Genomic DNA, 17,209 nt, shown 5'->3' with positions numbered 1-17,209 from the left:
TTAGAAAGGAAGAAGTCAGATGTGGAGTAAAAGAACTAGGATGAAATTTAGCAGTAAAAAGCTCAAGGTTGTAGTTGGTCTGACAGATCAGTGACAAGAAATTCTGATACATGTTGGAATCTCATCAGATGGATAGGCAATGAGTTCAGGATTTTAAATAATTATGTGGGTTTAATGTCAACTCAGCTGAATCACAATAACTATGCATGTGACTGCTTTTAACTCATAGTAAGTATAAAATGCATTTACCTAGGTGAGTCCCAATGAAGGAAAGCTACCTCACATTTGCTGAGCATGTTAATAGCTGTCCATGGTGATGTCCATGTGCAGAATGTGTTAAGCTCCTGTAACATCAAGATCTCTCTGAACCCCAGTTCAGACATGAGGTACAGTGAGCTATTAAGGTTTTGTAGCTGTGAGCAAAGGAGCATCATTCTAGATATAAAAATTCATTTTTTATATTCAACTTATTCAATATATATATAAATACCTCAAAGGCAGGTATCAAGAGGATGGTGCCAGGCTCTTTTCAGTGGTGTCCAGCAACAGGATGAGGAGCAATGGCCATAAACTAAAACACAAGTTCTACCTCAACATGAGGAAGAACCTTCTTTACACTGAGGGTAGAAAAGGCTTCCCAGGGAGGTTGTGATCACTTCCTGTCTAGAGCCATTCAAAACCCACCTGGACACGTTCCTGTGTAACCTGGTGTAGGTGATTGTGTCATTGCAGGTGGGTTGGACTGGATGGTCTCAAGAGGGCCCTTCCAACCCTAAAAATTCTGTGATTCTAGGATGTTTTCTGCAGAATTAGTACTAGTGCTATTGCATGACTCACTGATAAAATCTGGGAAGTGTGTTGGCAGTTTTGGTCACCCAGAAGGTTGAATTGAAAGAAATATGTACAGAGGATGACTACTAGACTAATTAGGGGAATGAAGAGCTTGTTTTCAGGGAAGGAACAAGAAAAAACATAGATGGATGAGCACAATGAAGCCTGAGATGACACTAAATATTAGGACTTTAAATACTAGGGAGAGGAAGAAGCTAAGTGAAAGCTAAAGGACAAGATTATGACAAGAAGGAAAACAAGAGAGCTGGCCATGAATAGTGGTTAAATGTAGAAACAGCTTAAATGTTGAGATTCAAACTACTGGAATAAATGTAGTCACCAAAATCTAATTTGTTAAGAAAGCACTGGATCACTGCATCAGAGGGTCTGTATGATGATGGTTTCCTGTGTGATTACTGGCTGAGTTTGATGACCCAAGAGATAACTGGATCCATTTTTCAGTTTCAATTACATTAGTCCCAGTATTAATGTTAGCATTATTATGTTATTGCATCTGTGTAAACCAAGTTCAGTAAAGACTTCTTATTCTTTCTTTAATTCTTCCTGTGTTTAAATAGGACATTCACTTGTGGTAAATCCAGGAATTATTCATAATGAGTTTATTTCTTCATTGTCTCTTGGATGTGTGAACTTCTGATATACAAAAGTAATATAACAAAGAGTCTTTTGTCTTTTATTCAAAGTGTCTGATGAAGGCTAGCAAAGTTATTTTTGTTTTATAATGCAGGAACAAGTAATCATGGTATGTCATCTTCCTATTTCAAATTAAATACAAAAAATAGTGGAATACCAAAGTTAAATGGTTATATGCAAGGCTTTCCCTGCTTCTCCACTTCTATTCTCTATTTTGACCTTAAACAGCTGTCATGGTAATGGATTATATGTTGATTTTTTTTTTCTAGTTTTTCCTGGATAATGCTGTGATAGCTTTTCCCTCAGTTATTAATTCATCAAATGCAAGTTTTCCTAATTCAAGTAATCAGACACGGTGGTGTATACAAAATAACTGCTTTTTCCTACCGGTAAGTTCATTTCACATTTCTTTGTTTGTTTACAACAATTACACTGAATTGACTGTTATCAAATCTGCTTGAAGTTAAACACCCACCTATTTTTGAGACTACAGTAAAAGCTTGTTGTTTTGTTTTGTTTTGTTTTTTTTTGTCAACTGCAACTGCATTTGAAGTAACTGGGAAGTTAAATGAGATTAGTACTTCTGAAAATAGAGGTTTTAATGAATGTCAGATTAAAAAAACAGGAAACAGCATAATAACAAGGAAGCTTAACTCAGCCTTGCTGACACATTACAAGATATCAAGATAACACACAGCATCTGCAAAGCAGACTGGGCAGTGGAAGCCAGCTTAGTCTGAAGGCAGGTGTCCCATGGTGAGAATATTTTCAAGTGACTGGCCTGAAAATATTCACCATTTTCATCAAGTGTGAAATCATCACACTTCTGTCATTGTATGTTTGGTAAGAGGTGGTGTGAGGGGGGTGGAAATAGAACTCTCATGTAGCACTAAATAAACTGCTTAAGAGATCTGAACTGATCTGAAGAAGATGTCATAATGTGAACAAAAGCACAATGGCACATGCAGGAGGAGTGGGAAGGACAATGCTGCAAAAAAGTGGGAACTGTGTCCTGGAGAGCAATGATCCTTAAAAAGGATTACAAAAAACCTGCAGTTGAAAATAACAAGCCATATATTGTGTCAAAATAGGTCAGTTTGGGTCTGGATGAATAAGCTGGTGGCAGTAAGAGGAGAAGGGAGTTATTTCATCTCTATGATGAAATAATGAGACCATTACCAAAATGGTGTGTCCTGATTTCAGGATTTATAGCTTTTAAAGTATTAAAACAAATTCTTTTATCTACAAAATTTTGTATTTGATAGATAGGCATAAAAAATTGTGTTAAAATTTCACTTCTGACATTAATAAATGAAAAAGTTAGCTAAAGATTTTTAAAACTTTAAAACCTCTCTCAAATATGCATGGTTTTCATCCCCAAATACTGAAAAAAAAAAAAAAGGTTCAAAAAGCTATAAATTCCTTTTGAGTTACCACTTTTATTGTTTTTTTCTTTAATCTAGGATTAAAATTTCTGTCTTCAGTCTATAAGATATTGAATATTTAGACTGAAAAATGTTTGTTTCCTTAATTAAAAAATTGTTATTTTGAATCTGTGTGTTAGTTTTAAGCTTTATTCATGCCAACAAACTTTATGTGATTTATGATAGTAAACCTGACATCTATTGACTATGTCATCTATAAAGAGTACCTAAGAGCTTCGAGAATTACTTTAGCCCCAATTGAATTAAGTTCATTTAGAAGCAAAGCAATTGATTTGCCTTCTTCTCAATCCCTCAAAATAACTTTTTTGATTAGTATAGCTTACTTTTAAAAAAGACTTAGCAAAGATTCCTCAGTGAATTATAGTGACATTTTTGTGTTTAGTTTAGTTTTGTTTTGCTATGATGCTTCTGTAGTTTCCATGTAATAGAAGTTGATGATTTGCTCCTGGGAAAAAATACAATCTGGTGTCATTGTTGCCACCTCCACATGTTAAATAAATAAAAGTTATAATACTGACATCTAAAAGATGTGGTTTTGGAATGTATTTTATTTGACTAGGAATTTTTTTTACAAATTTACTTTGTCCTCAAGTTTTTCTCTATAGACATATGGGAGTAGAATTCCTTCTTCAGTAAAGATCTTTATAGCCACAGAACTGTAGGTCTTAAATTTTAAGAGAAGAGATCAAATGCACTGGGCTGGATGCTAAGTGTGTACTACCCTGGTGCAAGACATCATACCTATTATCCCAATAAGAAAGACACCCAGACTCTGTAAGGTATTGGTTAAAATACCTTTATTAGCTAGCACAAGAAAGAAAAAGAACAGATGGAGTTACACCCCTCCAGATGCTGAGAATCTTGATTCATACAGCATGAGGTGCAGATTCTGTCTGTGGAGAGGTTGCCCAGCATTTTCCTTTTTTTGAGCTGTTAGAGGATTTTCTTAAGAGGAAACATTGTTGTTCACTGCTTCAGCTGTCAGCAAAAGGGACATCCATGAGAACTCACTGTTGCACCGGTGGATAAAGCCAAGGCTGCAGAGGTGGCTTCACACTGGTACCAAGTGGGAGCTGCCTGCAGGCTCCTGGGTTGATGGAGCTGGCTGAGCTGGCTGAGGTTATCCTGGCCAGGGGATGCTCTAAACAGCCCAGGGGAGTGCACCTGCTCAACTGCACTGCCCCCTGGGTCACCAGACTGTCCAGGTCTTTGCTTGTTGCTTACTAAAACACTGCACTGCAATGCTAGGTCAGCATTCTTAAATGTGTGGCTGTGCCACTCTTCTCCACATTTGTCTGAAATTTTCAATCTATTCTATGTATTCCTATGGAACACTGTCAGAGACTGCTCCACTTGAAAATTTCTGGGTCTTTGTCAAACAGTGTCCAATTGGGGATTCAAGACTGTCTCTGCTTGTTTCTTTTTGGAAAATTGATTTCAACAGTAGAATGCCTTACTGACTCAAAAAAAGATGCTGCTATTTTCATGTAACACTGAATTTGGAGTGTGACCTCCTCTGAAATGCAGCTATCAGAGAGGTTTTATTTTTTGGTGATTCTGAACAATAGTTCTATCTAGTTTTTTATTTCAACCAGATCTTTGAGTAAATTACAGTAGCAGCAAAGATTGAGATGGCAGAGAAATTCTGTCTGATGGGTGCTGTGAAAATTATCCTTCTTACTGATCCTCCAAAATTAGTATACAGTGATTCAGGTTCTGTCAAAAGTGCTGCCATCAACAAGTCAACAGTAGTCTGAAAATAGCATGACTAGAAATAGAATGCTTTGTAGTTTCAGAAAAGAAACTTCCTTGCAAGGTGCAGGACTGTAATTTTCAGGAAGCATTTTTGGCAAGAGGCTTGCATACTGAAGACTAAGATAATGATTCTAGGGACGATTCCTGTTTTAGCATTAATTTTGATGTTGTAATCAATTTACAGAAAGTATCAGGAAAAAACATTTTTCCAGAAATTTAACTTCAACTACACTTATTTTTGTTGATATATATGACATAGGAAATAAAAGGCTTTTTTTTTTAGCAATTGAATGTATTCTTACATGGTTATTACTCCACAGAATTTGAGAAAAGGATTTTTATATTTATATTATACATAGGCCCTGCTAATATTTTGTATTTTGCCTATCCTAGCTGTATTTCTAGAATTTATAAAACTGCGTATCTATGAGATTCATAATTGTGTACTGCATCAGTTTTTAGCTGCAAATATAGACAATGAAATTATTGTTTTCAGGCCCTTAGACATTTTACCTTGACCCAAATGCTAGCAAGACATAGAGGGTAATCCTGGGACTCAATCATGAATTAAAATTTTACAGTGGAACAGGAGTAAATCTTATGTCAGTCTGCTGGCAGCAGACTCCTACAATAGATTTTAACACCAGCAGTGGTATCCCACAAATGTAAATTAATAAATCAAAAGTGTCAAAGGGTAAAAATTAGGGAGCATAATTTTTTTTTTATTGACTGTCTATAAACCATAGTGTCCCAGACTGTGGTAGATTGCACACTTCAGTGGTCAGTCAATAATTTGTTTTTTAAAGTAGCCTGAGCATTTTATTATGCATGATTTCCTACTCACGAGCCAGATTCTAAATATTTTCCATTTGATTTCTCTTTGCCAGTATTTTATATACAGCTGCATATTAGGGCTCATTTCCTGTTCTGTTTTCCTGAGGATAAATTATGAGTTGAAAATGGTAATAATGTTGATTGCATTGGTGGGCTACAATGTTATCCTTCTGCACACTCATGGGCCCATGCTGGATGACTACAGCAAATTTATGTATGCAATGGCACCTCTTAGAAGGTAGGTGGCTAACTCCAGTCTTTCTGAAGTTAAATACTATCCATGGTGGTTCTTACATCATGGAACATACATGCTTGGCTGTGTAATCTGAGTCACAATGTAAAATCACTATCATGCTGTAGTTAATATTTGATTTAATCACACCTCAGAGCATTTATTTATTTTAGAATAAAATAAGTCTTGACAAAGCATTTAAATCACATACTATGGGAAATAGTGTATGGTTTAATTAGCATTTTTGGCATAAAGGACGTTACAAAGAAGTCATCATCAAGTTTGTTAAGGCCTCAGGCTGCACATCACTGAGGCTTTTAGGGCATATTTGCTACAAGCTGAAGGAAATCAGCTTCCCCAGAACTAGTACATAGTCTGAAATGTTTACAAAGAAGTCTTAATGATTGAAAAAATTAGTAGACCAACAGTTTGGATATTTTTCATTTTATGTTGCTGTGCTTGTGTATTTGTACCTTACGTTTTTAGTGAGACTGCTGGTGATAATATATAAGACCAAAATTATGAATCCAGTTCCTATTATTGCTGTGTAAAATAATTTTTGAAGAGATGTAATTTCTACCTCATTTTCAAAACAAGGAGGTGATTCTCTTCTGTGTAGGTCAAGTATAGGGCATATGCCATGCCAGGAAATTTGGATATTCAGAGTGTAGTTCCGATATAATTATTCCTGTGCTGTAACAATCATAGAAAAGGATCTCAGATGAAAAATTGAGGAAGAAAAAAAAGTAGGTTTTCTTTGCACTTAAATCTAAAGATTAAATTAACAAACCCAAATTTTGTTTCCATTTTATTAGTAGAAAGAATATGTGTGGGATGCTATGGAGAATCAGGGGACAGTAGACTGAGCTTGTGCTTCTGGCAGCTTTGATTTTGTCAGCCAAGCTCTGTGTCTGTTGGTGTATTCCTTCCTAATTCTCTCACCAAGTTTCTCATTTCAGTGGTATGAGTAGGAGACTTCTGGTGTGAACTGTTTCCCATTACCTTTAGTGACTTTTGCCAAAGCAGGGTTTTTAATAAACTCTATACAAGATCTAGTTGTGCTTCCTCAGGTGAAAAGGTATCTTGGGAGTTAGGTGCTTTAGTTTCTGTTTCTTCATATTCATTGGAGATGGTCGAGCTCTCCACAATGTAAATAGTGTTATTGCATTAAAAATCTATTTTTATCATACTTGTATAGAATAAGCCACAAATGCTCTCCACTTACAAGTAAAAAAAGATATTATTTTTCCTAAATCCTCATCTTATTGTTGGAATTCAAAATGTAGGCACATTTACAAAGAATGTAGTAGAGGTAATTAAAGCTACATAATATATATACTAGTATTTCATCAAGTAATATACCATATGATATTTAAATGTTCTCAGTTTACATACTATAAAGTAGTATATATAAATGGTGGTCTTATTTTTGTGCTTGAAATAATATTGAGCAGCCCGCTCAATATTATGAGCAGCTTGCTTTACTTATGTGTTTATTTTATAGGCCAGGAATACTGAAGGACCTGAAGACAATGGGCTCAATTTCCTTGTTCATATTCTTCATCACGTTACTGGTTTTGGGTAGACAGGTAAGACTCACACTTCTCTGCACCTGCACCAGAGGACACAATGCCAGCTGCCAGATGCAGCCTGTCACCTTCTCAAAGAAACACCTTTGTCCTATTCTGTCCCCTTGCAAAGGACAGTCAGGAGCATCTATAGAACTATTTCTTGCCTCCCAATGGGCCCTTAAAACTCACCAGTAACTATCACTGGCATGATGCTGCCAGTGCACTGTGGCTGTTGCTTGTCATCCTGACCAATACTGGCTCGTAGCTTCCCGGTTTGCTCCCATCTGTCTGCATCCATCTGCTGTCTCCCTGGCTGCTTAATTGCAAGCTATTTTCTTCACAGTTATTACAATTTGGTGCAGACACAGAAACAATATAGCATGCACACAGAAGTGTACCACATGCTGAGGCCATGGTTGCACTAAAACTGTGACCCAACAGGAAGCTACTCTTCTTATTACCCAGTTGTGCTTTTCCAGAACAAATGTGATCTCGATGGTCTTACCCTTTACTGAGCTGAGGGAAGATGCAAGGGTAGTTCTTTCTCTAAATCCTCAGGCCTGTACAGGATTCATTGCTAAAAGCTGCAATTCCAGCCCATTGTGCCAGAACAATGCAGTGCACAAGACAGGTCTCTGAAATGGAAGAGGCAATCCATGTGAGATCTCATGAACAGCCTGAGCTTTCACAGACTGCAGCCCTGGGAAGGACTTCATTCCACACTGTCCTTAAATCATTCATTTACATTACAATTCCTCAAAAGGCAATGACTGTCATTTAAATTGCCATGCAGTCCCTACAGGTTACTACACAAAAAAATTATTGTCTGGCAGTTTCTGCAGTATTTATTGTAGTGGAACATCCTTCTTGATTTAGAGATAACACTCTTCATCTGCCTTCTCACCAGCAGCACATTAGAGTTTGTTCATTTAATGGTGGTGACAGAGTGGGTCTAGAGCACAGCTACTTTCCCTCAGATAGAGGAATGACTTCTTCATCACATCAGTGTAGAGTTTTTAGTTCCTGTCAACCCAAGTTTCAGGTAGAGGCAGAGGGTGCAATACCCTGAATAAAGGAGACAAGGAATATAATATTCACTGGGAAAGGGAATATTTCTTTGTGGGTTCAGTCACATCAAAAATAAAGTTTGTTTTGCACACAACTAGAGGCGTTCTCTGTCATACCAACTAAGAAATGATCGTATAATGGAAAAAAGTCTTTTTCAAAGCTGTAGGTCCAAGATCCTTGTCATGATAGCACTTACTTGTAACTTTTCAGTCATTTGTATTTGATTTTTGTAACTTATTCTCCCATAAAGAAGGAGAAAATACTTTGCATTTTCAAACGCTCTCAAACAAAGTCTAAATATTACTGGAAAATATTGTGAACTAATTGTAATAATACCTGGCATAAGACCTGCCATTTTAAGTTAGGGTTGGTAATATTGATGGTAGCAAATGCTTGGAAAAAGGAGAGGAAATCAACCTGCATAGAGTGACCTTTCCAGGAACATATACTTCCCACCTTCTGCAACTTGGTATTTCTGTGGCTGTGTTTAATAGCTACTGGCTGTTCTCCTTTCTGTTTCACTGTCTGATGCCTTTTTAACCCATTTTATCTTCCTGGTGTTCCCAGCACCGATAATGAATTTCACAGTTTGATAAAAATTCATGCAACGGTGTCTGTCTTTCTGTTTTTAAACTTCCTCTTTTCTACTTTCATTGAGTGGTACCTGCAGGGTGCTATTGAGTCTTGGCAGTGTCAATAAAGTGAAGTTCTTCCTTGCCCTTCTTCCACAGAGGGTAAAATACAAGTAACTTCTCTGTTAGTTATTGCAATTTTTGCAGCTAATCCATATTTTTCTTCTTTTGATATCTGATTATTTTAAAAATGCTAAAGATAATAGCCACTGATGAAAAGGATGGTCTTTCCACTCCTCTTCAGCCGCCATTGGTGCTCCTCTGTCCCCAGAACGAGTAAACAAAAAGTTCATCCAACAAAAAGTAGATGCTTTCCTGCAAGCCTAGCTCTGTGAACATGCACATCACCAGTCATAGAGATGATGCTCCTGAATCAAAAGCAGAGTCAAGGGATAAGTGCCTCTGGTTCAGTGGGGATGAGGAGAGGGAGAGTTAGTATTACTATCATTTCATGGTTTATGAAATGGCTTACTTAATTCTTCTAGCTGCACAGATAGCATCACTGCTGGAAAAAGCAGACCTTCCCTCAGCTGCTTATTCTTATCCTTTTGTTTCCTCATTTGTACTGGCACAGCTCACTGTGAAGATGTATAGTGGATCAAAATAGGGAAATGGTCAGGATTAATAATTAACCCTGCAGACATGGTTGGTTTTGAGCCAGATCTATTTTCAAAATTTATGGTGTGGCCCAGCAATGATTGTGCCAGAAGAATGGGAGTGAACAGACAAAAGTGAGGTGGAGAAAAAAAACTGTTTTTTTTTTTTGCTGGCCCTGCCAGCATAGGCGACAACCATTTCCTGACACTGAGTGTGAAGTGACTCATGCACCCTGCAAACAGGTCCCGAGAGTCACTTGATAATGGGCTGGTGACGGGCAGACAATGTGTGGAGAATGGCGACTTCCACCCTTCCCAGGAGAATCCAAATGGGCTGTGTAAGGAGTGTGCTCACATCTAAACACTGTTGAGCACTAAATCTCTCTTATGATCTGGTTTGAATCCAGTATTGACATAGCCTGTGAATTCCTTTTTCAAGAGTACCTAAAATGTTATGTGTCCCCTTACTCTGTAGGCTGGCTGTATATTTTTTCCATGATTGATTATATCATAGTTATCCACACAATTTCATTGGTGGTTTTACTGCTGAGGTGTTTGTGGCAGCTTCTCTGAGCTGTAAAAACTGTTTATTTGTTGTCTCTGTTCTGGTTTTTAGTGAGATTTTATTTTGTGAGGGAACTATTCTCTTTTTAAACAAAGTAGTCTCTTCAAGAGCTTCTTCTGAGAGAATTCAATGAAAATTTATTTCAAATTTCACTGCTAGTCACATGATCACTTACTTCTTTGTAGTAGATGGAGGCATGTTTACAGAAAGTATGTCAATTCTTCCAATTGTATCAGCTTTAGCCAGTATGTCTAAATAGCTCTTTTCCTTAGCATTCACTGTTTTTTTACAAAGTACCTTTCTCTATTGTTCCTCCTTCTTTTCCAAAGACTTGCCTTATATCCATATCACTTGTCAGTTCTCTAATGCTGTCTGTTTTGACTAGTCAGGATATCCACCAAAAGTTTCTCAAAGTAAGTTAATAAGCAGTGCTTTTCTCTTTTCGAAATATGATATGCTGACTTTTCTAATTTCAAAGCAAATTGTAGAATACATTCCAGTTTTTCTTTCCTGATCTCCGAGTTCTCTTTGCCCTTTTTTGGAGCAGCCTAAATTTAATTCAGTAAATAACAAGATAGTAAATAAATTATCTGTTTGATACTAATTTTTAAAGAAGAAACATATTTTTGAAAACTTTACTTAGCTACCACCTTTTCTTTTCAATACAAAGTTGGTACAATGTATGGATATCTAATTTCAGCAGGCATCCATGTTATTTTTGTCAATTTATGCCAAGAATTTTGACATCCCAAGGTTTTATTGGATTTTTTTCTGCATGAATACAGTTGGTGGCATTTGAATTTACAATCTATGTGCATTTATATTTATACTAATCTAAGTTCTTGGATGTATAAATATCTAACATATATATATAAAAGACACTCTAAAAAAGTGGCTGCACATATTTTGTGTCATGTGGACAGTTCTGAAAAAATCCCTTTTCATGACCTTCAAGCTTTATAGGACTGATAACTGCCATTTCATACAGGCACAATGACAGGGTAACAATACAATCCTATTTCTGAATTCCTGCAGAAATCTCTTCTCAGGTACTCTGGACCTTTATGATTGTCTGTACAAGTATTTAAGTCTCTGCCCACTCTTATTCTGCTTATAGTTTGCAAATATAATTTAGTTACATATATTAATTTAAAATGTTTAGCTTGTTTGTTTATTTGATATTCAAAGTCCAGATTTCTGGGATGCAGCATGATCCATTCTAAGATGTTGAGACCCCTTTTACTTTCAGAAGAATGTCACCTTTGAGTCAGAATAGCCAGAATGTTACCTTTGCAGTGCATTTGAGGTCTGCATTCTGTCCTTAGTAGTACAGGTATCAGCATAAAGAGAGTATATTAACAATGATTTAATAGATGTTCCCTCTCAGTTTTGTAATTAAATATTTAAATAGTACCTGCTCCTTATCAACCAATTCAAAGGAAGCCTGAGTATATTTCTCTCTGTGCATTTAAGTGGAGGAATTTTCCTCTTACTGTTTTTTCATCCTGCAAGTATTTGGCAGATACAGTTTTTGCTTCATCAGTTTTGTCTTTCATTGCCTTTTAAAAGCTTGCCAAATCATTTTACTACCATCTAATTTCAACTTTCTACTCTTATCTTTGGCTGTGATCTCAGTAAACTACCTATGAATCATTTTGAGCTGTGACAGCCAGTGTCCAGTCAGAAGGACTACTCATTTTTTATGTCATTGCTTACTGACTGCTAATAATAGCTAGCACTTTTAAATTTTTCTATAATAAGATTGCCATCATAATAATATTCTCCTGGTTAATAACATAGTCTTCACTGAGATTGCCTGACAACGTTATACCATTAGGACTATGTTGAAATAGCTCTTGATTTTTATCAGGTTAAATGAGACAGGCCAGTGGAGTCTTTACTGTGGAAATAATGCCACAGGATTTATGACAATACATTCACAATATTGAAAGGAAGTGCAGTGAGCTCCACAAAAGTGCAGTTTTATTAATTTTTCACTACCTTTCTAGTGAAATTGGATTTCAAAACATACTGATACTCCAAGGATGTTACATATTTTCATATAGTTCCAGGTATTGTTGTTTAATAGTAGAATGCTACTATAAAAACTCTGGGACAAAAAGAAAAACAGGATAAAGTATTACAGATAGGAATATACAAGCAACCAACCAACCAAAAAAAAAAAGCAACTAACAAAACCAAAACTCAACTGAGTTGGCCCAACTGACTGTTTTTTGATAATCTGATCATGATTTTATATACTGCTTATATATCAATAGGCTGTTTTCTTCTTGCCAGGCTGGTTGCATGGCATAAATTCAAGTTAGTCAAAGTTAGTGTCTTCCTGAAATGCCCATTATTTCAGGTGAAATTCTGCACTTACAAAATAATATCAAATTGCAAAATTATAATTTTTTCCAGTACAGTGTTTGATTTATGGAATTAATTTCTACTCAAGTCTGAGAGTAGATTAATAAACCTTCCATTGTTCAAGGCACCTTGCAACTTATTTTCTCCTGGGCCTTTTTGTTGGATTTGATAAAATGTATATCACAAACTGTATGCTTGGGGTGTGACTTATGTGGGACCTGGAATTATATTTGAGTAGCCAAGTAATAGCTTTGTAGGGGGTGTGTACTGTGCTTATTTTGTCTCTTAAACCTGTACTCCAGCAGGACAAGATGCCTATTGTTTCTTTACTTCTGTGTCCTCTTGTAACAGAATGAATATTACTGTAGGTTAGACTTCCTGTGGAAGAACAAGTTCAAAAAAGAGCGGGAGGAGATTGAAACCATGGAGAATCTAAATCGGGTGCTTCTGGAGAATGTGCTTCCAGCCCACGTAGCTGAACACTTCTTGGCAAGAAACCTGAAGAATGAGGTCAGCTGTCTCTGTATATCCTCTACTCTGTAAGAATGCAGTGCACTCTTGAAATATCACTTAATGCTGTTATGAACAGTAGGTCCTTATAGTGAAAATATAAATTGACAGTCCTTTTCATTTCCCCTTTCCTTCCTGTAAGGTTTGCTTTACTGTACTGAATGCACCATAATACCCTGAAATAAAAAGGTGAAATTTTCATAAGTGGCAAAGTACTTTGCCTATTGAAGGATGGTAAAAATAGGTGAGGAGGAGGAGGAACAGAATGGTTGAATCAACATGAGTTTTAATTTTAAATCATCTGCATTCAGATACTTTTTCCTCCATGATCAGAGTGGAGTTGCAACTGGGTTCTGAATTTTCTTCTGTTCACTGGAGAGCTTGTTTATTGGAGTGAAAATCAGCCTTTTCCCTGAAACAGGGGCTGTGTTAATTCTGGAAAGATGTTCTGAACACTGAATTACCTGTTTACTCACTCCTTAATGGACCTAATCCAAGCACCAGCAAAGTCACCCAAAAGATCCATCTTTGCTGGAAATTGGATCTGCTCCTAATGTTCCTTTACAGTAATAATAAAGCAAAAATTAATTAAAATATATATAGATTTAAAAAATCATTTAGAGAGAGTAACAGCTATAAAGATCTTAAATGTAAGAGTTTGAATAATTGTTTCAAAACTGACAAAAGAGGGCAGAGGGCAGATTTAGGGATTCATTTTTGATCTCCTGAGCCGAAAAAGACAACGTCTTCCCTTTCACTGTAGTTTGCATTAAGCAGTCCAAATCTAGACTGCATTTCAATACTTAAGTATTCCCTGCAAATACTCATTTGGTAGCTAACATCAAACAAAAATTGCTGTGGGGTTCCATTGAATGCAGTGAAGATTTTGGCTGAAAACCAAGTTGACTCAGCTCCAGTTCTCAGTTAAGGCATTAAACACAGCAAACCATCAGGAGATTGCTTTCTTGATTATGTGCTACTCCACCTCAGCTCCCCAGCAGAGCAACACCATCTGCTTACCTTTATATTGGCTACTGGATTTGTCTTGTCACCCTTCAAGATTGGTTGGAATGAGTTTATTTCATTTAATGAAGCACAGAAATTGTAATGTGCTGAGCTCCTTGATTCATCATGTCAGGTGAAGTAAAAATGATTTGATGTGATTTTAATGACATCCATTAAAAAAAAAAACAAAAACAAAAAAAAAACCAAAAAAAAAAAAAAAAACCCAACAAACTCAAATTGTTCCTTGTCTTGTTCCTTTCAACAGTTTTCAAAGGAAGGTCCTTTCAAATCTTTGAAAGTATTCAGGAATATAAGTATCTGTTAAGTCTTTAGATTTGTTTCAATGTCAGCAAGGTTGTGTATGTAGAGACGCCTAAAGAAGTTATATGTTATCTGTGCAGATACCTATGGCAACAGATACAATATTGAAAGTTGTCCACATTTTCCTTAGCTGGAAACATTCAAGTTAGTGTAGTTTTACATGTGTTCTTTTCTGTTTGAAACAGATTCTGAGATTAAGAAAATGGATAAATATTCTGTTTCAAAATATGACTTCCCCTTAGTATTTTACGCATGCAGCTATATGGAGAAAAGGGAAAACAAAATGTGCTGCTAAAAAGCAGGCAGAAGAAATGAAAAGGGAAAAAGTGAGTGCATGAATGCTAACTGGGAGCAGTGGGACTGTAGTTTCAAATGACCAACAAAGGTCTTTTTATAACAGGATATACATTGACTAATGCTGATACATCAAAAGCAAAGTTCCTTCAGTGCAAATAATAAAGGTTTGCTTGCTTTACCAGAACCTCTGGAGCTGGATTTCTGCTTGTAGTCTGCATTCTGGATACAAGACAGATTATTTTTCCAATTGAAAGACAGGGTCAAATCTAAAATGAAGCAGGAAACAGGGCCAGGATTAAATATATCTGCACCTGGCTTTTGCTGTTTTCTCCTTAATGCTTTTATCCTTTAGATTCTCTATTTGTAAAAAGTGCTTAGGAGCTTTTGTGCTGCAAGCTAACTGGCAAGCCCATCACTGAGCAAGAGGAATTTGCTTTATTAGCTACAGGATGGAGCTAGAACCTTACTGAGAGCAAAAATTCTGCCCCAGAGAAGCTGACCACCATACCCTTCCAAGGGATAGAATTGGACTGGTTTGCCTTCTCTATCCTAGGAAGATCTTCAGGCACTGGAGATGAGGGGATAGTAAAAGGAACCTACTTCGAGAATTTCAGATGTTATTAAAGAGGAAAAAAAACAAGACTGAATGCAAAAGACAGGATGATTTTATTTTTGTTAAAATAAGAAAAGCTGTTCCTTCCTAGAATAGTATTGCATTTAATTTTCCAACTACACATTTTGGAGAGTACGGTTCCAAGAGAACTCTCAGGAAAATTAAAGCACTCGATTGTAACATCCATTACTATTATGATCAAAATAAACTAGATGGGGAGGGCTCCTTAAAATTCTCCGAAATTTATTGTGATAGTCACAATTACTACTCATCTGGTTTTAAATAGTACTACTTGTTGTTGTTTCCATGATGGTGCTATGTTATTGAGCATTAGTGGGGATGGATATTGCCCCAATGTTAGACAGGAAGGAGGGCAATGAGTTGCTATAATTGAAATGAAGTTACAGGGAAGGTGATCTGAGGAAATAGAAGTAAAGCTGAGTTAACCACAGAATGTGGTCTCTGTACCTGGTTAAGGAAATACTCCCATCTGACCATGCTGGCGCCACTCTGGCAGTCACATCTACACCATCAGAGCTGGGACCAAATGCCCTTCACAGTGGGCATCTCCAGTGAGCCAACAGGTACCCCACATACCACACACTCACAGTCAGATTTCCTTACTGGCTGACCCTTGGGTTTCCCACAGCAGAGTCTCCAGTCAGAAATCTGAATTTAATCATGGCGCTATAAGAAAATAACAACTTGAGCTGTGAATCACAACAATATATTCCATCCATACAGCACACAGTGGTGGCGGAGCTTCTGCCATGCTATGAGTATAGAATCCTTAGAAAATACAGGAGGCACAAAAATGTAGTAATAAATAATTTATCTCCTCCAGCTGCTCGTGTTCCTCCCTGTCTATCATCATTTTCATGTTTGCCCAGAAACTTCCCTCACACCTGTGATGGGATGAAGCAGTCAGCAGTTTTCCCACAGTTCTCTTATTTTTTAGTTATATATCAGCAGTAAAGATCCACTATGTCTGTGCACATCTGTGTACAGGCACACCACGTTCTTCCAAAAGGACACATTGACTGTCAAATTGTAAAACCCAAGCTTTGCTAAGTAAGAAGGGAAATGATATCTTATGCTTCTTGAACTCACAGAATAAATCCTTTCCATGTGAGTATTGAAATCCCTTTTTACTCAAATAATTGCTTGAAGGTAGTTTTACATTAAAGTAGATAACAGCCTTTTTTATTGCTGTGTCTACTTTTGTGTATAGATACTATTTCTTTTTAAAATGTTAGTTTAATAAACTTTCTTTCTGTCTTTTTTGGGGGATGTGAATTTGTCCTGAAAGAAGAATAGTCTAACGTTCAAGGGCAATGGAGAGGAAACTGAAAGGGGTAGTGGGAGGTGGTCCATTTTAGCACCAGAATCTTTCTGTGGAGTAGAGATGCTCTCATTTCAGTGTCACAGAAGGCAGTGCAGACTGTGCCACAAGTAATTTTCAGTTCAGGTGACTTCTTCCTTTTTGCCCCAGCTCCTTGTCTTGCAAAAGAAATGATAATTATTTTGTCCTCTTAGGCATACTGTCATTTTAGGTTAGGAACTATCAATCAGGGTCATATTGTGCATTTGTAGTACATTGAGTTTGTGATTTTGGTTCAGTTCTTTAGTTAGTACAATAACAAACATCTAATAATAAATTAGATATTGTTTTGCAAAATATATTTTCAGACATGCAAGCCAGATTAAATTATCTTCAAAAGAAGTGTCAGATGGGCCCTATCTAAAAAAAATAGTGAGCATTTCTTTTCACTGAGTTAATGATCAGGAGAAAAAAAAAAAAACATTGCAACATTTTCAGCTTTAAATGCTAAGTCTCTTTTATGAATAGGTTTATGCATTGTTTTAAATTATTGAGTGCAACTAAATGCAAATAAAATCCAACATCCATA

General features: G+C 36.6%; 1 protein-coding gene across 1 annotated transcript in view; it reads left to right on the top strand.

Annotated features, from left to right (window-relative positions):
• The window catches only part of ADCY2 (adenylate cyclase 2), a 197,480-nt gene that overhangs the window by 169,585 nt on the left and 10,686 nt on the right, over nt 1-17,209 (top strand). The window contains exons 17-20 of the mRNA XM_079301150.1: nt 1,755-1,874; nt 5,573-5,757; nt 7,256-7,340; nt 12,905-13,063. Coding sequence (XP_079157276.1) covers nt 1,755-1,874; nt 5,573-5,757; nt 7,256-7,340; nt 12,905-13,063 — 549 coding nt within the window. The remainder of the gene's footprint in view (nt 1-1,754; nt 1,875-5,572; nt 5,758-7,255; nt 7,341-12,904; nt 13,064-17,209) is intronic.

This window comes from Erithacus rubecula (genome assembly GCF_903797595.1).
Source record: "Erithacus rubecula genome assembly, chromosome: 3".
Lineage (NCBI taxonomy): Eukaryota > Metazoa > Chordata > Aves > Passeriformes > Muscicapidae > Erithacus > Erithacus rubecula.
The sequence above is the reverse complement of the archived record's forward strand: the minus strand, read 5'-3'. Positions and strand labels throughout refer to the sequence as shown.